The 26887-nt window shown below is 48.4% G+C and overlaps 1 protein-coding gene across 1 annotated transcript; it reads right to left on the bottom strand.

Moving 5' to 3' along the window:
* Positions 1 to 64: 64 nt before the first annotated feature.
* Positions 65 to 26299, bottom strand: LOC133360140 (ras-specific guanine nucleotide-releasing factor RalGPS2-like). The gene is made up of 9 exons (XM_061578727.1): positions 26031 to 26299; positions 14094 to 14200; positions 12791 to 12904; positions 9947 to 9997; positions 8297 to 8380; positions 5914 to 6003; positions 2726 to 2818; positions 998 to 1195; positions 65 to 88 (listed from the first exon to the last, which is right to left on the bottom strand). Exons 2-9 carry the CDS (start codon positions 14151 to 14153, stop codon positions 65 to 67), a joined length of 714 nt encoding a protein of 237 aa, XP_061434711.1. The 5' UTR covers positions 14154 to 14200; positions 26031 to 26299.
* Positions 26300 to 26887: the final 588 nt, after the last annotated feature.

The following is a 26887-nucleotide window of genomic DNA, read 5'->3' on the forward strand; positions in this document are numbered from 1 at the left end:
TGCTTACCACGTGTTCGAGAGAGAAACCTTGGCACACGCTCGGATTAATCAATTCATTCATTCGCTAGTTCACGCGCAGACGATTTATCTCGCGGGGGGCGAGAGGGGGCAGATCGACGGGGTGTTCACGGTTTTCCCCGTCCCCGCCCCCCCACCGCCCCCACCGCATTCGGCGTTCGTTTACGTCACTTTACCAAATAAATAACATCGCCACTTGACCACCGCCGGCCCGCGTGAGCTTCATCGCGGGGGAGGGACGGACGCCTCTCGCGTGGACCGAGCGCGCCGGCGATGCCGCGTTCTGAATAAATAAGCAATCAAACAAATCGGCAACCTCATCTGCAACAACCGGGACGGCCCCTGGCTGCATTCGAACCGCGAGGCTCTGCGACGGCCGGCGAAGGTAGTTAACATCTCCTAGCCACCGTGATGATGATGAGAGAGAAAGACACCGCAAACTCCAAATATACAGCAGCAGGCGTCAGGGTCTGCATCGAACCCACGACCTCCTGTACACCAGGCGAGGTAGTTAACATCTCCTAGCCACCGTGATGATGATGATGAGAGAGAAAGACACCGCAAACTCCAAATATACAGCAGGTGTCAGGGGTCGAGATCGAACCCACAACCTCCTGTACACCAGGCGAGGTAGTTAACATCTCCGAGCCACCATGATGATGATAAGAGAGAGAGACACGCAAACTCCAAATATACAGCAGGTGTCAGGGTCAGGGTCGATCCCACGACCTCCTGCATACCAGGCGAAGTAGTTAACATCTCCTAGCCACCATGATGATGAGAGAGAGACACTGCAAACTCCAAATACACAACAGGTGTCAGGATCGGGATCGAACCCATGACCTCCTGTACACCAGGCAAGGTAGTTAACATATCCTAGCCACCGTGGCGCCCCTGGCGGAGCCAAGGTACCAGGGGCGCCTTCTCGACGTCCACCCACGGATGGGGGGGGGGGGGAAGGGAACCTCACGACATTCACACGGCGATCCACCGACCCTCCACTGCTGCTGGACCGCCACGTCGCCGGCCGATGGGGCCCCGGGGGCTTACCGAGGTACGGGATGCAGGGCATCATGCGGATGCTGTGCACGTACTCCCGGATGCGCTTGTAGTTGTCCTCCTTGGACATGAGGTAGTCCAGCTTGTCGAACGACGCCTTGTCCTTGCGGCTCAGCAGCTGGGAAGGGAAATCATCTTAAATCTTTCTTTCGTCTGGGCTGCTGATGTAGACGCAGAGAAATCAACTACAATTTCACAGCGGATAACGGCAAGCGGAGTGGGTGTATCATCATCATCGTCGTCGTCGTCGTCGTGATTTCTCTATTAGTATGAGCGTTTCTATGGGTCTCTATGTGGTCTCCGAGTCTCTGTGCATCTCTATTAGTCTGGATCTCTATGGGTGTCTATGAGTCTCTGTGTGTCTCTATTAGTCTGGATCTCTATGGGTATCTATGAGTCTCTGTGGGTCTCTATTAGTCTGGATCTCTATGGGTATCTATGAGTCTCTGTGGGTCTCTATTAGTCTGGATCTCTGTGGGTGTCTATGAGTCTCTGTGTGTCTCTATTAGTCTGGATCTCTATGGGTATCTAAGCGTCTCTTCTTTCGTATGGCTGATGTAGATGCAGCACAACAAACCACAATGTCACTATCAGGTGGGTCAAGCCAAATAACGACATCAGGACCAGCAGCGTAGTAGTGTGCCATCATCACCGCCGTGATGTCTTCCTCGTATTTGTGGATTGGGCATTGTGTTGTTACACGGTGCACTAGTGTCTATTCTGGGTGACCACAGTTGCACCACGACTACTATTCTGCTGCAGATGTCATCCGCGTGGTTTGTGCGGTGGATGCGTTCGACGGTGGATCAAGAGTAGCCTCAAACCCCAGGGGATCTTCTGCTTTGGGTCTTTCACAACATCGTGTTTATTTGAGAGTTCTAACTTTAATCAACTAGAATTTCACTGGCCTACGGCTGCCTGTCACCCTCACTGAAGTCATCTTCTTCCCCCTCCCCCCCCCCCCATGTGTCCAGATACTACTGACTCTGTTGTCTGTAGGGAGTGTCGGTGTATGTGCCTACACACCCAACATACTATAGAGTCAGTAGATACCACTACTACTGACTCTATATGCCTACACACCCTACATACTATAGTCAGTAGATACTACTACTACTGACTCTATAGATGCCTACACACCCTACATACTATAGTCAGTAGATACTACTACTACTGACTCTATATATGCCTACACACCCTACATACCATAGTCAGTAGACACTACTACTACTGACTCTATATATGCCTACACACCCTACATACAATAGTCAGTAGATACTACTACTACTGACTATAGATGCCTACACACCCTACATACTATAGTCAGTAGATACTACTACTACTGACTCTGTATGTGCCTACACACCCTACATACTATAGTCAGTAGATACTACTACTACTGACTCTGTAGATGCCTACACACCCTACATACTATAGAGTCAGTATATACTATAGAGGAGTCAGTAGGTACTATACAGACTATAAAAGGCAACCGGGCATGGTGCTGGCCACCCACCCCCTCGTGTGCCACAGTGCCGGTAGCCTTCGCAGGTGCTACTCGCAAACAGCACTTGCCCCGACGCTCCGTTACAGGCTACACGGGGGATCTTTGCCTTTGTGTGTTGCGTGCGGGCCTAAATGCTCGTACCCCCCAGGTCTTGGCGAGACGGAAGATGGGGGCGCTCTGCAGGGCTGAGAGCACGGCGATGAGAGCGTGCAGATTCTTGAGCTCGTGAAGCTTCTGCAGAACCACCATCAACAACGGCAACGGGTGCCATAAACAACGTCAACAATGATCCATGATACAGGCTTTAGATCAGAGGTCGCAACCGGGTACCCGATACCCGTACCCTACCCGATACCTGGCTACCCGTACCCGGCCGGGTACGGGTACGGGTAGCTGTTTGCGACCCTGGTACGGCCGGGTACGGGTACGGGTAGGCCGTGAGTCATCGGTGAGTAACCGTTTGTCACTCATTTCGGGTAGGGTACGGGTATGGGTAGCGTACGGCTACCCATACCCGGCCGGGTACGGGTACGGGTACCCATTTGCGACCCTGGTGCGGCCGGGTACGGGTACGGGTAGACCGTGAGTCACTGGTGAGTCACCGTTTGTCACTCATTTACCAACGTCTTGTCTCTTCTCACAATTCAAGTTCCTAGAATCAACCCACCCGCGCCTGCAACATGGCTTCATTCCAGAGGTCGCAATCGGGTACCCGATACCCGTACCCTACCCGATACTCGGCCGGGTACGGGTAGGGTACGGGTACGGGTACCCGTTTGCGACCCTGGTGCGGCCGGGTACGGGTAAGGAATCAAAACCCGTTTGCGACCTCTGCTTTAGATCGCGTACATTTACAAGTGTGTGTGTTTTAAACCCGCCATGGCTAAATTCCTCTGTTGATATGTAAACTCCTTTGTCAAGGCTCTCTCCTACTCCGACCCAGTTTAATAATACGCTGCCAAGCTAAGCAGTGTTCATTAGGACGCTGTCTTTCCGACAGACCTGTTCTTCACCTGAGGACGGCTGCCTCCGTTGTGGCCGAAACGTCGTGAGAATTATTTCTATTATTCTATTATTTCCCTTCTACGTGACTTTACCGAAAGAACCAAGAATATGAATCCATGCAGTCACGAAAGCTTTAAATCGAAACTTAGTGAGGTTTGTCATGTAAACAGACCGTGGCCAATTCGTTACTAGTACAGCACTACACCGGGTGCGTTGCAGAGCAAAGCCACAACAACATTTACAATCTGAGTGTACGACGTTTCGCCGGTCAATACAACCGACATCATCAGGCGACAGCCACATATGTGGAGAAATCAGAGGTGGGACAAAGTCATTGTTATGCAAGTCCAAGTCGAGTCTGAAGTAATCAAATTCATGACTCGAGTCTGACTCGAGTCCAAGTCACATGACTCGAGTCCACACCTCAGAGGTGGGACAAAGTCATTGTTATGCAAGTCCAAGTCGAGTCTGAAGTCATCAAATTCATGACTCGAGTCTGACTCGAGTCCAAGTCACATGACTCGAGTCCACACCTCAGAGGTGGGACAAAGTCATCAAATTCATGACTCGAGTCTGACTCGAGTCCAAGTCACATGACTCGAGTCCACACCTCAGAGGTGGGACAAAGTCATTGTTATGCAAGTCCAAGTCGAGTCTGAAGTCATCAAATACATGACTCGAGTCTGACTCGAGTCCAAGTCACATGACTCGAGTCCACACCTCAGAGGTGGGACAAAGTCATCAAATTCATGACTCGAGTCTGACTCGAGTCCAAGTCACATGACTCGAGTCCACACCTCAGAGGTGGGACAAAGTCATTGTTATGCAAGTCCAAGTCGAGTCTGAAGTCATCAAATACATGACTCGAGTCTGACTCGAGTCCAAGTCACATGACTCGAGTCCACACCTCTGGGAGAAATCCTCCTGAATAGAGGGGTAGAGATGTGGTGATGTCACTTGTGAGCACTTCTTGAGCAAAGCGGGGTTCAGGGGGGGATTAACGAATGTGTATAAATGACAATGATGTTAACAACATCGAACGCATCTGCGATATTATCAACGTCAACAAAAACACGAAACATTGACAACCAGATCAAGCACATCAACCCCAACAACATCAACATTATCAACATCATCAACATCAAACACAACATCAACAACGTGACCCCCAACAACATCAACATGATCAACATCAACCCCAACATCAACCCCAACAACATCAACATTATCACCACCATCAACCACATCATCAACAACCCCAACATCAACATTATCAACAACATCAACCACAACAACATCAGCATTACCAACACCACCAACCACATCAACAAAACCAACCACAACATTATCATCATCAACAACATCAACCCCACCAACATCATCAACAACAACATTATCAATCACAACAACATGATCCTCAACATCATCAACAACATTCAACATCATCAACATCACCAACATCCATCACAGCAACATCAACATCATCTGAAAAAGATCGACACGTACAAAGATTTTGCTTTCGTGAGTCAGACCACCCATCTTGGCGATTTTGATGAAATGGAAAAAAATTTCCTACAAATGTCCACACGATGTTCGGCCACTTCGTTCACCTATATTTGGAGCTTTCGTGACTGCAGGAATTACTCTTTGGTTCTTTCGGTAAAGTCACGTATAAAGATAAAATAATAAATTAAATACTAGCATACGACGTTTCGATTGCAACACAAGCAATCATCATCAGGTATAAGGCCTCGACACAGAGACGTGGCTTTCTCTGTGTGTCTATGTTTGTGTCTCTCTCTATGTATCTCTGTGATATCTGTCTGCTTATATGTCTGTCTATATGTCTCTGGTTCTGTGCTTTATCTCTCTCTCAAATGTAGCATTCTCAGGAAGAACGTAATCAACCAGGTAGGGTGTTGACTGTTATATTATCCTACTCTCTGTTGTATTACATTACATTTCTAAGTATACTAGATTTGTGTTTCTATTTCATTTGTACCTGATGATGATTGCTTGTGTTGCAATCGAAACGTCGTATGCTAGTATTTAATTTATTATTTTCTCTCTATACGTGACTTTACCGAAAGAACCAAAGAGTAATTCCTGCCGTCACGAAAGCTCCAAATTCAAGATTGAACCACTTCTACGGGGAAGTTCCAAGTTTATCTTTCTCTCTCTCTCTGGGTTTTTTGTTTTCTCTCTCTGACTGTGTACCTATCATTTGTGATTGCCAGGTTGCTCCTGCAAAAAGAGCTATTACAAAGCAGCTCAGTGGGGCCTGACCTGGTAAAACAAAAATATATTTTCGTTAAACGTCCCACCTTGGCGATTTTGATGAAATGGCATAAGATTTCCGCCCGGATCTTGAGAGTGCGAGCCTTCAAGATTTCACGCACCACCCAGAAGCTCACCTGCATAACACACGGAGCGACAAACCCACCCCGGATGGTTTGAGAGGAGTCTCACTTTATAGTGACCTGGGTGAATGAGTGGGTGAATGAGTGGGTGAATGAGTGGGTCGATTGAGTGGGTGAATGAGTGGGTTAATGAGTGGGTGAACGAGTGGGTGAACGAGTGGGTGAACGAGTGGGTGAACGAGTGGGTGAACGAGTGGGTGAACGAGTGGGTGAATGAGTGGGTAAATGAGTGGGTGAATGAGTGGGTCGAATGAGTGGGTGAATGAGTGGGTGAATGAGTGGGTAAATGAGTGGGTCGAATGAGTGGGTGAATGAGTGGGTGAATGAGTGAATTAATAAGTGGGTGAATGAGTGGGTGAATGAGTGACTGAATGAGTGGATGAATGAATGGATGATTGAGTGAATCATTGAGTGGGTGATTGAGTGGATGATTGAGTGACTGAATGAGTGGATAAATGAGTGGGTGAATGAGTGGGTGAATGAGTGGGTGATTGAGTGAATGATTGAGTGGGTGAATGAGTGGGTGATTGAGTGACTGAATGAGTGGATGAATGAGTGGGTGAATGAGTGGGTGAATGAGTGGGTGATTGAGTAAATGAATGAGTGGGTGAATGAGTGGGTGATTGAGTGAATGAATGAGTGGGTGATTGAGTGAATGAATGAGTGGGTGAATAAGGGAGTGGTGCGGTTTTTTTTGTAACCAGCAGTGAGAACTCAAAGAGACCAGGATAGGAGTCTCACTTGAAAGAGAGATGAATGAGTGAGTGGGTGATTGACCGAGTGAACGGGTGAATGAGTGGGAGATTGACCGAGCGAACGGGTGAATGAGGGAGCGGGTGAAGGAATGAGTGATCGAGTGAGTGGATGGGTGAGTGAATGGGTGAGTGGGTAGGTGCCGGGGTGAGCGAGTGGGTCAGTTCACGTTCCGAGTTGCTGTTGTGTGTGACAAGGTGAAAACTCAAAAGGGAACCCGCTATGGGGAGAGTCTCGTTTTGCAAGCGTCACCTGGGCCACCAAAACGACAAAAAGTGAAACAAAATAGAACAAAGTGCAGCGATGCGGAATACAAATAAGTATAATCCGTAAAAACAAAGTTTTTCACTATAAATCCTTTATATGCGTGGCAGCGAACTTAATATAAAGGATTTAAAAATATATTCGCCTGTGGAGGACGCGGGGATCGATCCCGCGACCTTTGGCATGGGAAGCGAGGGCGCTACCAACTGCGCTACTCCGCCACGGCCTGTGGAGGGGTTACGCTCTGGGCTCTTATACTGTGACGTTCAGCCAAAGCCAAGAATGAGTTCTATTTGAATATATGTAAAATATTTTTTTTTTGCCTAAAAAGTGTAAAATTTTGGGAATTTTTTTTCACGAACATTAATTGTCTGGCATAACGAGTCTGTGTGGAAAATGTCAGCTCGATTGGATCACGGGAAGTGAGTTAAAAAACGACCGAAAGATTTGCACGGTCCTAAGCAAGCAAGCAAGCACGCAAGCAAGCGAACTTAATATAAAGGATTTAAAAAGAACCAAAACAACAGAATGGCCGAGCGAGGTGGAGCATCAGTGAGCGAGTGAGCAGGAGAGCGAGTGAGTGAGCCAGCGAGGTGTTGAGTGGATAAGCGAGTGAACGTACGAGTTGATAAGCGGGCGAGCGCCGATTGAGCGAGATGGCGAATCGGTACGACAGTGAGCAAAGCAAACGCGCGGGCGATCGCGCGGGAGCGAGCGTGTGAGCGATTGAGCGAGCGATGTGTTGGGCAGCTAAAGCGAGCTAAGCGTGTGAGCGGGCGAGCGGGCGAGCGAGCGAGCGAGCGTGTGAGCGATTGAGCGAGCGATGCGTTGGGCAACTAAAGCGAGCTAGGCGCGTGAGCGAGTGAGCGATCGCGCGGGAGCGAGCGTGTGAGCGATTGAGCGAGCGATTTGTTGGGCAGCTAAAGCGAGCTAAGCGTGTGAGCGGGCGAGCGAGCGAGCGTGTGAGCGATTGAGCGAGCGATGTGTTGGGCGGCTAAAGCGAGCTAAGCGCGTGAGCGATTGAGCGAGCGAGCGTGTGAGCGACTGAGTGAGCGATGCGTTGGTCGGCTAAAGCGAGCTAAGCGTGTGAGCGGGCGAGCGAGCGATTGAGTGAGCGATGTGTTGGGCAGCTAAAGCGAGCTAGGCGCGTGAGCAAGCGAGCGAGCGAGCGCGCGAGCGAGCGATGCGTTGATCGGCTAAAGCGAGCTAGGCACGTGAGCGAGCGAGCGATCGCGATGGAACCCCGCTGATCCGGAGGGGAAGCGCGTACGTGGTTGAATCTGCGAGTGAAGGCGACGACGTTGGGTGCGAGGCTGTGCTTCTCTTTCCTGTTCCACCCGCAGCTCGACAGCTCCTGCCGGCGTCACGCACGCAACACGGTTCACAATTATAACGTGACGACCATAACGTCAAGAACGCAACACGATTCACAATTATAACGTGACGACGATAACGTCACGCACGCAACACGGTTCACAATTATAACGTGACGACGATGACGACGATAACGTCAAGCACGCAACACGGTTCACAATTATAACGTGACGACGATGACGATGATAACGTCAAGAACGCAACACGGTTCACAATTATAACGTGACGACGATAACGTCAAGAACGCAACACCATTTACAATTATAATGTAACGACGACGACGATGATAACATCAAGGACGCAACACTATTAACAATGATAACGGCAAGCGACCAGCACGGTTCACATATATAACCTAACCACACTGATGATGACAACGTCACGCACGCAGCACGAGTGGAGACAGAAAAACATCGCCACTGGGGAGACAAAGGCGGCCTGGCGTGGTGCTGGCCACCCACCCCCTCGTGTGCCACAGTGCCGATCACAGGTGCTCGCTAACAGCACTTGCCCCAGCGGTCTGTTAAGGCTACAGGGCTAGCTTCCTTTACTCTTAGGCTTTTTCGGTAAAGTCACGAAGGCAAAAAATAAAAGTTCTAGAAGTAATAATAGAAATAAAATAACAAATCACGACGTTTCGGAGGCAACGCAAGTCTCTGTCATCAGGTGGGACCGTCACAGCCAGATTTGCTGTATCGGGTGAGGCAAAACGTTATTTTTTAAATTATAAACAAATTTAATCATAATCTTAAATATCATCATCATCCCTCCCCATAATCACCTTCATATCAACACCATCATCATTTTAAACATTATCATCATACTCATCCTCATCTCCATTGTCATTGGTGTTGTCTCTTCTTATCAGTAACAATGTCAGTGTATATGTGTATAATCTGACTCTTTCGTATGTGTCTGTGGTGATTGTGTGGAGCGGTGGTGCAGCGGTTAGCGCTACGTTGCGCTACGAACACATTTTTTGCCTCACTTGATACAGTAAATCTGGCTGTGACGGTCCCAACAGATGACGCAGACTTGTGTTGCCTCCGAAACGTCGTGATTTTTTATTTTAATTCTATTATTACATTTCTATTATTTTTATTTTTTACCTACGTGACTTTACCGAAAAAGCCTAAGAGTATGAATCCTTGCAGTCACGAAAGCTTCAAATCTAGAACTATCTTCTTGTTTCTTTCCTTGGGTAAAGTCACGTAGAAGGGAAATAATAAAATAATTAAAATAAAACATCATAAAATAATTCTCGGCCACAACGCAAGCAGCCGTGAGAATTATATAATGTTTTATTTTTATTATTTTATTATCTCCCTTCTACGTGACTTTACCGAAAGAACCAAGAAGATGAATCCCTGCAGTCACGAAAGCTTCAATTCTAGAACCATCTTTCTTTGTTTTACGCGACCACATTTTTACTCTCACGATCCTATCCCCAAACAAGACAGAGTCCTCGTGTCTTGCGCCAGCCAGGCTAGCCGGCCGGCTTGTTGTTCTTCCAGATCCTTATCATTGCCATTGTGAAGGAGCTTACCTCTGGTTGAATGGCTTTGAAGACCGGGCAATCCATCAACGTTATCTGACTCTGTGTGCAAGCGTAACGAAAAACAACCAAGATTAAACCCCCCCCACCACCCACCCCAAAGCATTTGGAGAACCATTGTTCCAGACAGGGGGCACACACAGCCGTGCAGGCTGGAGGGTGGCTCAATAGGCAACTGGCTGTGGCGCCTCACGGCAAGAGAGACCTGGGTTCGACTCCCGACTCGGGCGATTTTCTGCGTGGAGAGTTGGTATGGCCTCCCACCCCCACCCCCCGCCGTTCTGCACGGTGTGAGCGAGTGTGCGGGTTCGTGACCCCGGCGAGCCGGGATCGATTCCTGCTAAAGTCCAACGCCCGTGACGATTATCCGAAGCGGTCCTGGGCCTCCGCTAGGTCGACTCGGCCTCAAATTAGCACCTGGTGCGGTGTGTAAACATCGCCTCCGGGGAGACGAAGGCGGACGGGCGTGGTGCTGGAAACCCACCCGCTCGTGTGCCGTGCCGGCCTTCGTAGGTGCTGCTCGCTAACAGCACTTGCCCCTACAGTCTGTTACAGATTCTAGTTTCTTTCGGGAAAGTCACGTAAATAGAAAAAAAAAATGTGAAAAATTTAATATAAAATATAAATACTAAAATAACATTTTCATAATAAAAAACGGAGAAAAAAAATGTAAAATAATAAAAGCCAAGTCTGTAACAGGCTACACGGAGGGATCTTTGTCTTTGATCGCGACGGTAAAGTCACGTGGCCGCGGGCAACGCGAAATGTTTTGGCTCCGACGTTCGCTCTGTCGCTCGGAGAGAGATTACGCGGATTTTCCTGGCCACTGCTTCAGGAGGCTGTTGGAAAATAAAAATTTATTAAAATAACCGAAGAAGAGGGGGATGCTTACATAACGGTCTTGTCGGAAACAATCGGTGCGCGCTGGGCTGCTTGCACATCCAGAAAATATCGCTTTCATTCGCCGTTCCCATTGTTGCAGTGCACTCGATTCCCTCCTCGGGAACCGGTCCTCCGTACGGACGGATCGATTCCCTCCTCGGGAACCGGTCCTCCGTACGGACGGATCGATTCCCTCTATGGGGAACCGGTCCTCCGTACGGACGGATCGATTCCCTCCTCGGGAACCGGTCCTCCGTAAGGACGGATCGATTCCCTCTATGGGGAACCGTCCTCCGTACGGACGGATCGATTCCCTCCTCGGGAACCGGTCCTCCGTACGGACGGATCGATTCCTCTATGGGGAACGGTCCTCCGTAACGGACGAATCTCGATTCCCTCTATGGGGAACCGGTCCTCCGTACGGACGGATTCGATTCTCTCCTATGGGAACCGGTTCCTCCGTACGGGACGAACTCGATTCCCTCTATGGGAACCGGTCCTCCGTACGACGGATCGATTCCCTCTTATGGGGAACCGGTCCTCCGTAACGGACGGATCGATTACCTCCTCGGGCACCGGTCCTCCGTACGGACGGATCCGATTCCCTGCTATGGGTAACCGGTCCTCCGTACGGAGGATCGATTCCCTCCTAGGGGGAACCGGTCCTCCGTACGGACGGATCGATTCCCTCTATGGGGAACCGGTCCTCCGTACGGACGGATCGATTCCCTCCTCGGGAACCAGTCCTCCGTACGGACGGACTCGGTTCTCTCTATGGGGAACCGGTCCTCCGTACGGACGGACTCGGTTCCTCTATGGGGAACCGGTCCTCCGTACGGACGGACTCGATTCCCTCCTTGGGAACCAGTCCTCCGTACGGACGGACTCGATTCCCTCCTCGGGAACCAGTCCTCCGTACGGACGGACTCGGTTCCCTCTATGGGGAACCGGTCCTCCGTACGGACGGACTCGGTTCCCTCTATGGGGAACCAGTCCTCCGTACGGACGGACTCGATTCCCTCTATGGGGAACCGGTCCTCCGTACGGACGGACTCGGTTCCCTCCTCGGGAACCAGTCCTCCGTACGGACGGACTCGGTTTCCTCCTCGGGAACCAGTCCTCCGTACGGACGGACTCGGTTCCCTCTATGGGGAACCGGTCCTCCGTACGGACGGACTCGATTCCCTCCTTGGGAACCAGTCCTCCGTACGGACGGACTCGATTCCCTCCTCGGGAACCAGTCCTCCGTACGGACGGACTCGGTTCCCTCTATGGGGAACCGGTCCTCCGTACGGACGGACTCGATTCCCTCCTCGGGAACCGGTCCTCCGTACGGACGGATCGATTCCCCTCTATGGGGAACCGGTCCTCCGTACAGACGGACTCGAATCCCTCTATAGAGAACCGGTCCTCCGTACGGACGGATCGATTCCCTCCTCGGGAACTGGTCCTCCGTACGGACGGACTCGAATCCCTCTATGGAGAACCGGTCCTCCGTACGGACGGACTCGAATCCCTCTATGGAGAACCGGTCCTCCGTACAGACGGACTCGAATCCCTCTATAGAGAACCGGTCCTCCGTACGGACAGATCGATTCCCTCCTCGGGAACCGGTCCTCCGTACGGACGGATCGATTCCCTCTATGGGGAACCGGTCCTCCGTACGGACGGACTCGAATCCCTCTATAGAGAACCGGTCCTCCGTACGGACGGATCGATTCCCTCCTCGGGAACCGGTCCTCCGTACGGACGGACTCGAATCCCTCCTTGGGGAACCGGTCCTCCGTACGGACGGACTCGAATCCCTCTATAGAGAACCGGTCCTCCGTACGGACGGATCGAATCCCTCCTTGGGGAACCGGTCCTCTGTACGGACGGATCGGTCCCCGACGTGAGGGAACGTGGAGTTTCCACGTGACGAGAGCGCGTTTGCGAGTGGAGGTGGGTCCTCACCGCGAACTCCTCGGGCGTGACCTTGAGCACGTCGAACACCACCGCGTCGTAGCTCTTCGACATCTGCGAGGCGGCCGACGGCTTCTCCGACATTGACTCCGTGCTGCTGGTCGACTGCCAGGGGGGCGGGCGGGAGACAGAGAGAGAGAGAGAGGACGATGACGATGACGATGACAGTGACGACAAAAAATAAATAAACGAAAGCTTTATGTTTTTTTTTTATCCGGTAAGGCCACCACACCACTGAACCGTGTCCCTCGTTTTCAGAAGCGACTCTGGCCACGAAGTGTGGCTTGTCACCATTAGTTGGAAATTCATAGCAGCCCAAATACTCTGAACGCGTGACGTCGATTTCAGAAAAAGCAGAGGACCCGGAGAAAAATACATGTGACCACGGGGGAGAGAGACATCGTCAGGGTCGGGATCGAACCCACGACCTCCTGCATACCAGAAGGGGTAGTTAACATCTCCTCGCCACCACGATGATGATGATGAGAGAGAGAGAGACACTCAAAACTCCAAATATACAGCAGGCGTCATCAGGGTTGGGATCGAATCCACGACCTCCTGCATACCAGGCGGGATAGTTAACATCTCCTCGCCACCGTGATGATGATGAGAGAGAGAGAGACACGCAAACTCCAAATATACAGCAGGCGTCGTCAGGGTCGGGATTGAACCCACGACCTTCTGCATACCAGGCGAGGTAGTTAACATCTGATCATGATTATTCATAATCAACGTTTTTGGGTTTAGATCGCCGCGTTATTTATGAATGTGTCGTAACCCTCCACCACCCGACACGGCCAATCAGTAAAAAAGTGTCACGTTGACAAAAGACAAATAGTTCACTGCTTTAGCCCACCGGTGTGTTGAAGCATGAAACCACAACATTTACAATTTGAGTACGACGTTTCGCTGGTAATTGCACACATCGGTGGGCTAAAGCAGTGAACTATTTTGTCTTTTGTCAACGTGACACTTTTTTACTGATTGGCCGTGTCGGGTGGTGGAGGGTTACGACACATTTATAAATAACGCGATCTAAACCCAAAAACGTTGATTATGAATAACATTGGTCGCGAAAGCCTGCTCCGTGTTAAACTGATCTGATCATGATGTTGACGACGATTCCGAGCAGTGAGTGTAGCTACAACGCTACCACCACCACTACCGTCACCACCACTGTCACCACTGTCACCATCATTACATTACCACGACCACCACCATGACATCACCACCACCGTCATGACATCACCACCATCACCATCAGATCACCACAACCACCGCCACCATCACCCACCTCAGGTGCCTGAGCGCAAGAGGACGCATTGTGGCTTCTGTTCCCGACCGCCATGTCCATAGCTCAGGGCCGGGCCTCCCGCCGTCATGGGCTCACAGCGCCGGCACCTGACGCACGCAACAACAACAACAACAATCACCGACAACAACAACAACAACAACAACGCGTTCGTTCAACTTTATTTATCTATTTTTCCGTATCCCACCCCCCGACTGCGATCGCATTCGGAGATCTCGCAGAGCAGAGAGCAGTTGCCGCGACCTTTCACGTTGCCAAGGCGACGCTGTCAAGGCGACGGCCCGCGGAAGAGGATACCACAGAGCTAGCTTCGAGGCGTACGTAAGTGTAGTGAATTATGTACTGCATCCCAGTGTGGTGTATAGTGGTGTATCGTAGAATGTATGTGTGTTCAACTTCTTTCGCACAGTACGTAGCCAAACGTGCTAATCGGAGGTGCAGTGTGAGTCTATGGGTAGTGTTGAGTCTATGGGCAGTGTTGAGTCTATGGGCAGTGTTGAGTCTATGGGCAGTGTTGAGTCTATGGGCCAGTTTTGAGTCTATGGGTAGTGTTAAGTCTATGGGCAGTGTTGAGTCTATGGGCAGTGTTGAGTCTATGGGTAGTGTTGAGTCTATGGGCAGTGTTGAGTCTATGGGTAGTATTGAGTCTATGGGTAGTGTTGAGTCTATGGGCAGTGTTGAGTCTATGGGCAGTGTTGAGTCTATGGGCAGTGTTGAGTCTATGGGCAGTGTTGAGTCTATGGGCAGTGTTGAGTCTATGGGCAGTGTTGAGTCTATGGGCAGTGTTGAGTCTATGGGTAGTGTTGAGTCTATGGGTAGTGTTGAGTCTATGGGCAGTGTTGAGTCTATGGGCAGTGTTGAGTCTATGGGTAGTGTTGAGTCTATGGGCAGTGTGAGTCTATGGGCAGTGTTGAGTCTATGGGCAGTGTTGAGTCTATGGGCAGTGTTGAGTATATGGGCAGTGTTGAGTATTGGGCAGTGTTGAGTCTATGGGTGTGTGAGTCTATGGGCAGTGTTGAGTCTATGGGCAGTGTTGAGTCTATGGGCAGTGTTGAGTCTATGGGCAGTGTTGAGTCTATGGGCAGTGTTGAGTCTATGGGCAGTGTTGAGTCTATGGGCAGTGTTGAGTCTATGGGCAGTGTTGAGTCTATGGGCAGTGTTGAGTCTATGGGCAGTGTTGAGTCTATGGGTAGTGTTGAGTCTATGGGTAGTGTTGAGTCTATGGGCAGTGTTGAGTCTATGGGCAGTGTTGAGTCTGGGTAGTGTTGAGTCTATGGGCCAGTGTGAGTCTATGGGCAGTGTTGAGTCTATGGGCAGTGTTGAGTCTATGGGCAGTGTTGAGTCTATGGGCAGTGTTGAGTCTATGGGCAGTGTGAGTCTATGGGCAGTGTTGAGTCTATGGGCAGTGTTGAGTCTATGGGCAGTGTTGAGTCTATGGGCAGTGTTGAGTCTATGGGCAGTGTTGAGTCTATGGGCAGTGTTGAGTCTATGGGCAGTGTTGAGTCTATGGGCAGTGTGAGTCTATGGTGCAGTGTTGAGTCTATGGGCAGTGTTGAGTCTATGGGCAGTGTTGAGTCTATGGGCAGTGTTGAGTCTATGGGCAGTGTTGAGTCTATGGGTAGTGTTGAGTCTATGGGCAGTGTTGAGTCTATGGGCAGTGTTGAGTCTATGGGCAGTGTTGAGTCTATGGGCAGTGTTGAGTCTATGGGCAGTGTTGAGTCTATGGGCAGTGTTGAGTCTATGGGCAGTGTTGAGTCTATGGGCAGTGTTGAGTCTATGGGCAGTGTTGAGTCTATGGGTAGTGTTGAGTCTATGGGTAGTGTTGAGTCTATGGGCAGTGTTGAGTCTATGGGCAGTGTTGAGTCTATGGGCAGTGTTTATTCTATGGGCAGTGTTGAGTCTATGGGCAGTGTTGAGTCTATGGGTAGTGTTGAGTCTATGGGTAGTGTTGAGTCTATGGGCAGTGTTGAGTCTATGGGCAGTGTTGAGTCTATGGGTAGTGTTGAGTCTATGGGCAGTGTTGAGTCTATGGGCAGTGTTGAGTCTATGGGCAGTGTTGAGTCTATGGGCAGTGTTGAGTCTATGGCAGTGTTGAGTCTATGGGCAGTGTTGAGTCTATGGGCAGTGTTGAGTCTATGGGCAGTGTTGAGTCTATGGGCAGTGTTGAGTCTATGGGTAGTGTTGAGTCTATGGGCAGTGTTGAGTCTATGGGTAGTGTTGAGTCTATGGGCAGTGTTGAGTCTATGGGCAGTGTTGAGTCTATGGGCAGTGTTGAGTCTATGGGTAGTGTTGAGTCTATGGGCAGTGTTGAGTCTATGGGTAGTGTTGAGTCTATGGGCAGTGTTGAGTCTATGGGCAGTGTTGAGTCTATGGGCAGTGTTGAGTCTATGGGCAGTGTTGAGTCTATGGGTAGTGTTGAGTCTATGGGTAGTGTTGAGTCTATGGGCAGTGTTGAGTCTATGGGCAGTGTTGAGTCTATGGGCAGTGTTGAGTCTATGGGTAGTGTTGAGTCTATGGGCAGTGTGAGTCTATGGTAGTGTTGAGTCTATGGTAGTGTTGAGTCTATGGGTAGTGTTGAGTCTATGGGCAGTGTTGAGTCTATGGGCAGTGTTGAGTCTATGGGCAGTGTTGAGTCTATGGGCAGTGTTGAGTCTATGGGTAGTGTTGAGTCTATGGGCAGTGTTGAGTCTATGGGTAGTGTTGAGTCTATGGGCAGTGTTGAGTCTATGGGCAGTGTTGAGTCTATGGGTAGTGTTGAGTCTATGGGCAGTGTTGAGTCTATGGGCAGTGTTGAGTCTATGGGCAGTGTTGAGTCTATGGGCAGTGTTGAGTCTATGGGCAGTGTTGAGTCTATGGGTAGTGTTGAGTCTATGGGCAGTGTTGAGTCTATGGGTAGTGTTGAGTCTATGGGTAGTGTTGAGTCTATGGGTGTGTGAGTCTATGGGTAGTGTTGAGTCTATGGGCAGTGTTGAGTCTATGGGTAGTGTTGAGTCTATGGGCAGTGTTGAGTCTATGGGCAGTGTTGAGTCTATGGGCAGTGTTGAGTCTATGGGTAGTGTTGAGTCTATGGGCAGTGTTGAGTCTATGGGCAGTGTTGAGTCTATGGGCAGTGTTGAGTCTATGGGTAGTGTTGAGTCTATGGGGTGTTGAGTCTATGGGTAGTGTTGAGTCTATGGGCAGTGTTGAGTCTATGGGTAGTGTTGAGTCTATGGGCAGTGTTGAGTCTATGGGCAGTGTTGAGTCTATGGGTAGTGTTGAGTCTATGGGCAGTGTTGAGTCTATGGGCAGTGTGAGTCTATGGGTAGTGTTGAGTCTATGGGCAGTGTTGAGTCTATGGGTAGTGTTAGTCTATGGGTAGTGTTAGTCTATGGGTAGTGTTGAGTCTATGGGCAGTGTTGAGTCTATGGGTAGTGTTGAGTCTATGGGCAGTGTTGAGTCTATGGTAGTGGAGTCTATGGGCAGTGTTGAGTCTATGGGTATTATAGTGTTAGGTCTTGGTAGGTGAGTCTATGGGCCAGTGTTGAGTCTATGGGTAGTGTTGAGTCTATGGGCAGTGTTGAGTCTATGGGCAGTGTTGAGTCTATGGGTAGTGTTGAGTCTATGGGTAGTGTTGAGTCTATGGGCAGTGTTGAGTCTATGGGCAGTGTTGTGTCTATGGGCAGTGTTGAGTCTATGGGCAGTGTTGAGTCTATGGAATCATCGGAAAAACACAGCTGCGTGTCAATCCGCATGCAGCCCGTTGTTACATTCAACAGCGACCTCCCTCTGACCCCAAATTTCCAACGAGTAGGATTATTTGGACTCGGTCCTTCCGTACTCGGCGACACATTTTGGGCCTGCAGAAACAAAACAAAATACGAATTAGTTGTTCCCACACCCACCCCCCCATGATTCCAGACTCATGGGGGTCACCCCGTGGAGTTGGCACGGCTCCGGCCTTCTCCCCAACGGACGGATGCCCCCAGGCACCGCGGTGCCCTCGTTTCTCTCGCGGTGCTACAGAATAAAGGGACGCAACGACCGCTGGTTGTTTTGACACACACACACAAAGGGAGTCGCGGGAGGGATTGTGGGCTCAATGGGAGGCCCGGGCAGATGTCGCTGTGGGGGGGGGGGGGGGGGGGGGGTGGTGGGCGCGGGGGGCCCCTGGGGGTGTCCCACCCCCCTAGACACAGAGTCGACAAGAACACAAACACAGTTCGTATCGCATTGCAGGCATCATTTTAAGGCCGCGTGTCAATGAAGGAACAAAAATTAACCCGTAAAAACAAAGTTTTTTCACTATAAATCATTTATATGCGTGGCGGCTAGAGTCCTCCCGTCCTCTGGCTTGAGATGGCTGCCACCTATGGGTCAGATGATTGCCTGCCACCATTAAGCAATTGGTAATTAAATATTTAAAAAAAAATTCCTAAAAAGTGTAAAATTTTGGAAAAAAAATTTCACGAAAATTAATTGTCACGCACAACGAGTCTGTGTGCAAAATGTCAGCTCGATTGGATCACGGGAAGTGGGTTAAAAAACGACCGAAAGATTTGCACGGTCGTAAGCGCGCAAGCAAGCAAGCAAGTGAACTTAATATAAAGGATTTAAATAAGATAACCCGTAAAAACAAAATGTTTCACTCTAAATCCTTTATATGCGTGGCAGCGAACTTAATATAAAGGATTTAAAAATATATATGCCTGTGGAGGACGCGGGGATCGATCCCGCGACCTTTGGCATGGGAAGCGAGGGCACTACCAACTGCGCTACTCCGCCACGGTCTGTGGAGGGGTTACGCTCTGGGCTCTTACACTGTGACGTTCAGCCAAAGTGATGAATGAGTTCTATTTGAATATATGTAAAATAATTTTTTTTTGCCTAAAAAGTATTACATTTTGGTAATTTTTCACGAACATTAATTGTCTGGCACAACGAGTCTGTGTGGAAAATGTCAGCTCGATTGGATCACGGGAAGTGGGTTAAAAAACGACCGAAAGATTTGCACGGTCGTAAGCAAGCAAGCACGCAAGCAAGCAAGCGAACTTAATATAAAGGATTTTAAAAAAGGATCTTACTGATGAGTGCTTAAACCTGTTTCTCAAGTGGAGTGCGGTTGGTGGTCTCAGCCCCTGGAAACCAACGACCCATATAGAGACCCATTAGACTTGCACAGACTATCACCACAACCACCACAAAGTGGCGGTGACGTCACCACGGTGCTTGTGCCATGCTTGGTGCGCTCTGAGGCCATGTGAAGTGTCGAATGCCTGCTGGCAGGAGGTCAAGGAACAGACCTAGGTGCCATGGGTTGACCGACTGAGATGACCAGCTGTACCCCCCTACTGTGGCAACTTGCTGTGTTTTAGCCGCCCGGCACTCTGCCCGTTGTTGTGAGCGTCGCTCCTCCGCACTCTGTTGTTGCTGGAGGGCGACTGCCTCCAACTGCCCAGCGGCGTCCTTCACGGACCTCCTCCACAGAGGCCGAACTTGACACCGCTGGTACCAACAATCGGCAATTCCGATCAGCTCCGCATCCTTCTGTACCACATCAGCCCATCTCTTCCCTAGCTCGTGCATATAATACACAGACCCACAGACTCATATTGCAATTCAGAGTAACATGGAATCCACAGGCTCACACAAATACAAAGATCCCCCGTGTAGCCTTAACAGACTGTTGGGGCAAGTGCTGTGAGCGAGCACCTATGAAGGCCGGCACAATACACATGGGGGTGGGTGGCCAGCACGATGCCTGCTCGCCTTTGTCTCCCCAGTGGTGATGTTCACGACACACCGCACCAGGCATTCATTTGAGGTGCAGGACCGGTTCAGATATTTGTCAAAAATGTTGGCCACGAGCGGGAATCGAACTCGGGTCGCCGGGTTCGTAGCGCAGCGTAGCGCTAACCGCTACATTACCGCCCCCCAGGCTCAGACAGACCACACACAGACTCACGCGAAGACCTGCAGACGTACATTCACTTATGCAGAGGAGGCATACAGACCAGAGGTCGCAACCGGGTACCCGATACCCGTACCCTACCCGATACCCGGCTACCTGTACCTGGCCAGGTACGGGTAGCCGTTTGCAACCCTGGTGTGGCCGGGTACGGGTAGGCCGTGAGTCACTGGTGAGTAACTGTTTGTCACTCATTTCCCAAAGTCTTGTCTCTTCTCACAATTCAAGTTCCTAGAATCAACCCACCCACGCCTGCAACATGGCTTCATCCCAGAGGTCGCAATCAGGTACCCGATACCCGTACCCTACCCGATACCAGGGTACGGGTACGGCCGGGTACGGGTACCCGTTTGCGACCCTGGTGCGGCCGGGTACGGGTAGGGGTACAGAATCAAAACCCGTTTGCGACCTCTGATACAGACTTACACACAGGGACCCAACAGAGTCACAGACTTCTTGTCATCAAAATTGGGCTCTCAAGTGTAACGTGCCGATGGTCTCGGCAGCCCGGCCACCGACAACCCACAAAGAGAACCGCATGCTTCACCACGCTGGTCAGCGCGGGTTGCCGAAGTCGGTGAGCGCTGGCGTGGGATACACATAAGTACAGTACGATAATTACATTTGCCACACCATCGTATGAAGAAGAACACCACGGAAATCCACATTTCGCAACGAACGTGTACAGTGCAAATAAGACATCTCGTGATGATGTTTTTCCACTTTCCGCCGCCGATGATGATGATGTTTTTCCATCTCGCTCCTGTTACTGCAATGGGCAAGCGCTGGGCCGATGCCATCACCGCTGGACGCTGGACTCTACGGTGGTTGCGCAAACCGAACCGGATTTCTCTGTAACAGGAGTCTTAGAGTGTTTGCGCAAGCAAGTACGAGCCCACGACTGCCTTCAACCCTTCCTCTTTCAACTGTGACTAACCCTCTATCTTGTGTATAGACATGGCGAAGACACACCCAGACAATTTTCATATATGGCTAAGAGACACCCACACAAATTTCATACATGGCTCACAGAAACCCACACAAATTTCATATATGGTTAAGAGAGACCCCATACAATGTTTAGAAATTACTAAGAAACACCCAGACAATCTTCATATATGGCTAAGAGAGACCTCATACAATGTTTAGATATGGTTAATAGAAACCTACACAATGTTTAGATATGGCAAAGAAACACCCAGACAATCTTCATATATGGCTAAGAGAGACTCCATACAATGTTTAGATATGGTTAATAGAAACCCACACAATCTTTAGATAACTAAGAAACACCCAGACAATCTTCATATATGGCTAAGAGAGACCTCATACAATGTTTCGATATGGTTAATGGAAACCCACACAATGTTTAGATGACTAAGAAACACCCAGACAATCTTCATATATGGCTAAGAGAGACCTCATACAATGTTTATATATGGCTGCCTTAATGCTCCTATTCCCACAAGGCAGCTAAAGTCAACCCAAAGAACTGTCATTACTCTTTGGTTCTTTCGGTAAAGTCACGTAGGTATAAAATAAAATAAATCACGACGTTTCGGGTGCAACACAAGCATCCATCATCAGGTGGGAAAGCAGACCATGCTTTTTTTTCTACCTACGCGACTTTACCGAAAGAACCAAAGAGTATAGATTCCTGCAGTCACGAAAGCTTCAAATCAAGATTGAACTGTTATTACTTCCGCCCTCAAATTTTTATTCTTTCCAATCTCTCATGAATAAATAATAATAGTAACTTCGTATCCATAAGAGGTTTATAAATGTGTCGTTAAACCCGCCACCACCCGACACACCTATATTTAAACACGCTCTAACCCAAAAACCTCTTTCATGGATAATATTGGCCGCGAAAGCCTCCCAAGTGTAAAAGTAACTTGCTACATTTTGTATCTGTGCCGCTCTGGTGAGGAGGCCTTCATCCAGCAGTGGAGTGGCAGGAGGGTTGCGCGCGCAACAACATCAACATTCGCCCCCCCCCCATTCTGCAGATGATCGCGACAGAGAAACAGATTTGCTTGAAATTGTTTTACAGACGCTGAACAACAGGTTTGAAGCTTTCGTGACTGCAAGGATTCATACTCTTAGGTTTTTTCGGTAAAGTCACGTAGGTAAAAAAATAAAAGTTAATAAAAGTAATAATGGAAATAAAATTAAATAATAAAACACTCTTAGGTTTTTTTCGGTAAAGTCACGTAGGTAAAAAATTAATTAAAAGTTAATAAAGTAATAATGCAAATAAAATAATAAATCACGACGTTTCGGAGGCAACACAAGTCTCCGTCATCAGGTGGGACCGTCACAGCTAAAATGACTGCATCAAGTGAGGAAAAAATTTACCCGTAAAAACAAAGTTTTTCACTATAAATCCTTTATATGCGTGGCATCGGTTTTATTTATTATTCATTTCTGTTTTTCTTGAGTAAGAGTTCCATTTTTATCACATTGGTATTTTAAATTAAATATGACATTTATTTTTTTCCTAAAAGTGGAACATTTTGGAAAAATGTTTTCACGAAAATAAATTGTCACGCACAACGAGTCTGTGTGCAAAATGTCAGCTCGATTGGATCACGGGAAGTGGGTTAAAAAACGACCGAAAGATTTGCACGGTCGTAAGCGCGCAAGCAAGCAAGCGAACTTAATATAAAGGATTTAAAAATTCCAAAGACCAGCCCTTAAATATAAGTTAAGGGGGGGAGGGCTAATCTGAATGTGGTAACCAGGGAATGGAACGTGGGGGTGGTGAGCGGGGGCTACAAGAGAAATTGGTCAACGTTGTCATGTGCAAGAAAAAAAACCTAAGAGAGCTGAACAACAGATTTCCAATGCCTAAAGATAGGAGCTTGATTCTTCAAACTCATCTCGGAGATAAGAGGCCAAACACAAACAGCCTCTCTCTGGTCGTCCGCCTGATAATACTGGTCAACACACTTTTTCTGGCATAAGGTATTCCAACGATCTTAAGGTAATTCTGGGGTGCCGATTCCAAATCTGGCATCAGTTTTTTGTCTATCACATCAGGTTTTTGAGATATCAAATATTGCATTTTCAATAAAAACTGCAGAAGAAAAATATTAAATAAATGTGGATATCTACATAAAATGATATTATAAACACACTATCCTAAAAATACAGCACCATATTTTAACACTAAAGCAGTCACTGACTCGCAACACTTTGCAATCATAAGTGACAGAGTTAATTTCGAGTAAAATCAATGAAAATGGGGTATGCCGATAGCATAAAAATGAGATGTGATAGAGCAAATCTGAGATCAGATTTGGAATCAGCACCCTGAAATTGGTCTAAAACAGCTGCAAAAGTCCAGGCCAGAAAAAAATGATTTTTTTTGTTGTTGACCTGTGTAATAAATATCCCGTCGTGATTACCGGCGCAACCTCGTACTCGAATGGTAAATGTTGTCGTGGGTTTCACTCTCCGACGCACAATCGATGTGCGGCTGTACCGGGAAACGAAACGGGCCACGTTTTGTTTAAGTGATACAAACCTACCTTGCTAGTTGACAGTGTGGGGTGGGTGGTGGCGAGTTTAACGACGCGACATTTATATTTACGCGATCTTAACCCCCCCAACAAAACCTCTATTCGTGGATGATATCGGTCGCGAAAGCCTACGTGTTAGACAGAGTAAACCCACTGCAACATTTACAATTGGAGTCACCGTGACGTTTCGCCGTATTAACAACCACCACAAGCAGCCTCATCAAAGACAGCCAGAATTGAATTGCAAATGTTGGAATGGGTTTAACGCACAACCGGTTAGTGCTGAACCAGTAACGAATTGGCCACGTTCTTACTCTGTTTTTTTCGGTAAAGTCACGTAGGTAAAACAAAAAATAAATGAAAACAACTCAATTAAATCACGACGTTTCGGAGGCAACACAAGCCTCCCTCATCAGGTGTAAAAAAAACTGCAAAATAACTAACTAAAAAAGGCACAGCTAAATAACTAACTATTTTGCTGCGTCTTCTTGGTTCTTCGGTAAAGTCACGTAGAAGGGAAGTAATAAATAATAAAAAGAAAGTATAATAAAATGAAATAATAATAAAATAATAATTAAACATAATACAATATTTTATTATGTTTTATTTTATTACTTTATTACTTCCCTTCTACGTGACTTTACCGAAAGAACCAAGAAGATGAATCCCTGCAGTCACGAAAGCTTTAAATCGAAAAATATTTTGCCGTGCCTTTTTTTTTTAAAACCTGATGAGGGAGGCTGCCTCGAAACGTCGTGATTTAATTTAGTTGTTTTCATTTATTTTATTATTTTACCTACGAAAGCTTCAAATCTAGAATTAATGTCTACGTTCTGTTAACGTGACACACTCCCTTACTGATCAGGCCGTGTCGGGCATTGGTGGCCGGCTTGATCGATCTCACCCAAAAAGTTCGATTCTGCACAATAACCTGATGTTGCCACCCTCTTAACGCGTTTCACGCAGACCCTTAACCACCAACATCCTCCACTTAGCCAACACTGCTGAGGGCGGGGGGGGGAGATAAGTGGTACGAAATGAGATCCTATTAAGGCTGGCTTCTTGCACGTGAGAGTTCGCGTTGTGGTCAAGAAATCCACGCCCGGCCGCCTTTGTCTCCCCACTGCTGACGATGCACACACAGTACCACACCAGGTACTCACTTAAGGCTGAGTCGACTTAGGGAAGCACCCAGGACCGGTTCAGATATTCGCTAAAAGTTGTATGTTCCTTATACATATGAACACACACATAATATACACACATAACAAGAGTAGCAATCTTCTTGGTTCTTTCGGTAAAGTCACGTAGAAGGGAAGTAATAAAATAATTCTCACGACGTTTCGGCCACAACGCAAGCAGCCGTCCTCAGGTGAAGCTCCAAGCTTGGTGGTGTTTCATTCTTCACCTGAGGACGGCTGCTTGCGTTGAGGCCGAAACGTCGTGAGAATTATTTTATTATGTTTTATTTTTATTATTTTATTATTTCCCTTCTACGTGACTTTACCGAAAGAACCAAGAAGATGAATCCCTGCAGTCACGAAAGCTTTACATCGAAAAGAATAGCTGTCAATCGCCACTAATCGGCAGCGCAGTCACCACAGTGCTTGTGCCAGGCTAGGTGCACATATAAAAAAAACACTGCACACACACATAGAAAACACACAAGCTGGACATACACCAACACACACACACATATACAGTGTATGTACTTGACAATACAGCACAGCGTAATTCACGTACTATATATAAACGAATATTTCAAAGTGATCTGCTCAAATGAGATAAGGAGGCGTTTGGTCATCTGTTTTACAGCCCTGATCAAGTGGTGAAGATTCCACATTCGCAGGGCGGGCGCGAGTCTTACCCATAGGACAGCCACTGTTGCCTTTCCCACAAAGTGGTACCAACTTTACCGCCCCCCGAAGGGATGATGGGCTGTATGTACGTTGGGACTTATTTAGCAACGCACGTAGCCAGCCGTGCTAATCAGAGGATCGATTAGCAACCATATACACGTCCAGTACTTGTGCACACCCGTTCACATTAAGCATTTCAAAGCAGTATTACTCATAAACATTTCACGTACACTTGAAAGATAGTGTGTACATTCTAACAAGTGTGTTTACATTCAATTAAAACAAAGGTTTCAAAATACCGGGGGAAATAAATACAGCGCGTGAATGTATACGTGCGTGTACAAATACACGTTCGTACACAGCTTACATTATTACACATTTAACACAATTTTTTACGTAAAATACAGTGCGCACACATATACAAACAGCCTTTACCGGCACAGTATCATCACTATAGATTTAACATTTATTGCATTGTTTACAAACAAAACTCATACATAACAAGCACAGCGCACGGTTTGACACGGACACGAGTATTTAACAATGCAAACATTTCAGAATTAAACAAAAAAAATCTTAACTCCGATGCTACCTGTAACATTCACCGCCTCTCGACTAGATCCCTCGCCGGGCAGGGTGCCTCTTCTCCCGCGGGTTGCACTAGGCCGCAAAGTCCCTTCCCAGGAACAATCAAAAACGCCGGGTAAATTCGACGGCAACCGGCGGACTCGAGGTGTAACGCGGATCGCGTCCGGGGATATCGGAATCCTCTCCCGTGCAGTTTCAATTAAACATTCTCACTTTTAACGAAACCCCTGTTTGTTAATTACGCTTTCCTCAGCAAACCGTCTGGCCCCCCGCTTAAACATGGCCGTTATAGCGGCTTCACATTCCCTACAACGCATGCGCGCGGCGGCCCCGCTCCGCGGCTTCCCATTGGTCGAGCCGACGGAGAGCCCGAACGGCTCGGGTCAATCGCCGCGGCCTGATTGGTCGAGCGCTGGGGGACGACCCTCGGCCAATGGGAGCGCGAGATTCGACGGGCGACGCTTGTCCGCGCTGCGAAATACAAACGCGGGGCGCGGCCACGCGAAATTTTGATCGATGCAAAAACAAAATCGATGGCTTCGTCGATTAATCGATTCCGGGAGAAATCGGTTCGTTGAGTTAGAAATCGATAAGTGTATTGTGACGGGAGATAAACACTATCGATTTTTTTTTGATTGGCTATCGATTTTTCGATCCGCAATCGATTTCTGTCGTCACAATTGCGCGGTGGTTGACCTGTACGGCGAGCATACTGGTCCCCGGCCATGGTAATGTGGAATTTCCATCACTGGCTCAGGGTCGGCAATTGAAATCGAGCGCTTCCTCCACGAGATGACCCGCTTGCTGCAAACCTTTTAAATGCGCCGATTAACTTAATCGTTAAAACGCGCATTCATAAAC

The sequence above is a fragment of the Lethenteron reissneri genome, chromosome 67, assembly GCF_015708825.2.
Source record: "Lethenteron reissneri isolate LAM-NWPU_2019-01 chromosome 67, ASM1570882v1, whole genome shotgun sequence".
Classification (NCBI taxonomy): domain Eukaryota; kingdom Metazoa; phylum Chordata; class Hyperoartia; order Petromyzontiformes; family Petromyzontidae; genus Lethenteron; species Lethenteron reissneri.

Coding starts and splice junctions, on each gene's coding strand:
- LOC133360140 (XM_061578727.1), bottom strand. CDS start 14,153: ATGGACATGGCGGTCGGGAACAGAAGCCACAATGCGTCCTCTTGCGCT. Junction 8,381..9,946: donor TCAAAGCCATTCAACCAGAG/GTAAGCTCCTTC, acceptor TGACGCCGGCAG/GAGCTGTCGAGCTGCGGGTG. Junction 6,004..8,296: donor TCACTCGCAGATTCAACCAC/GTACGCGCTTCC, acceptor TGTGTTATGCAG/GTGAGCTTCTGGGTGGTGCG.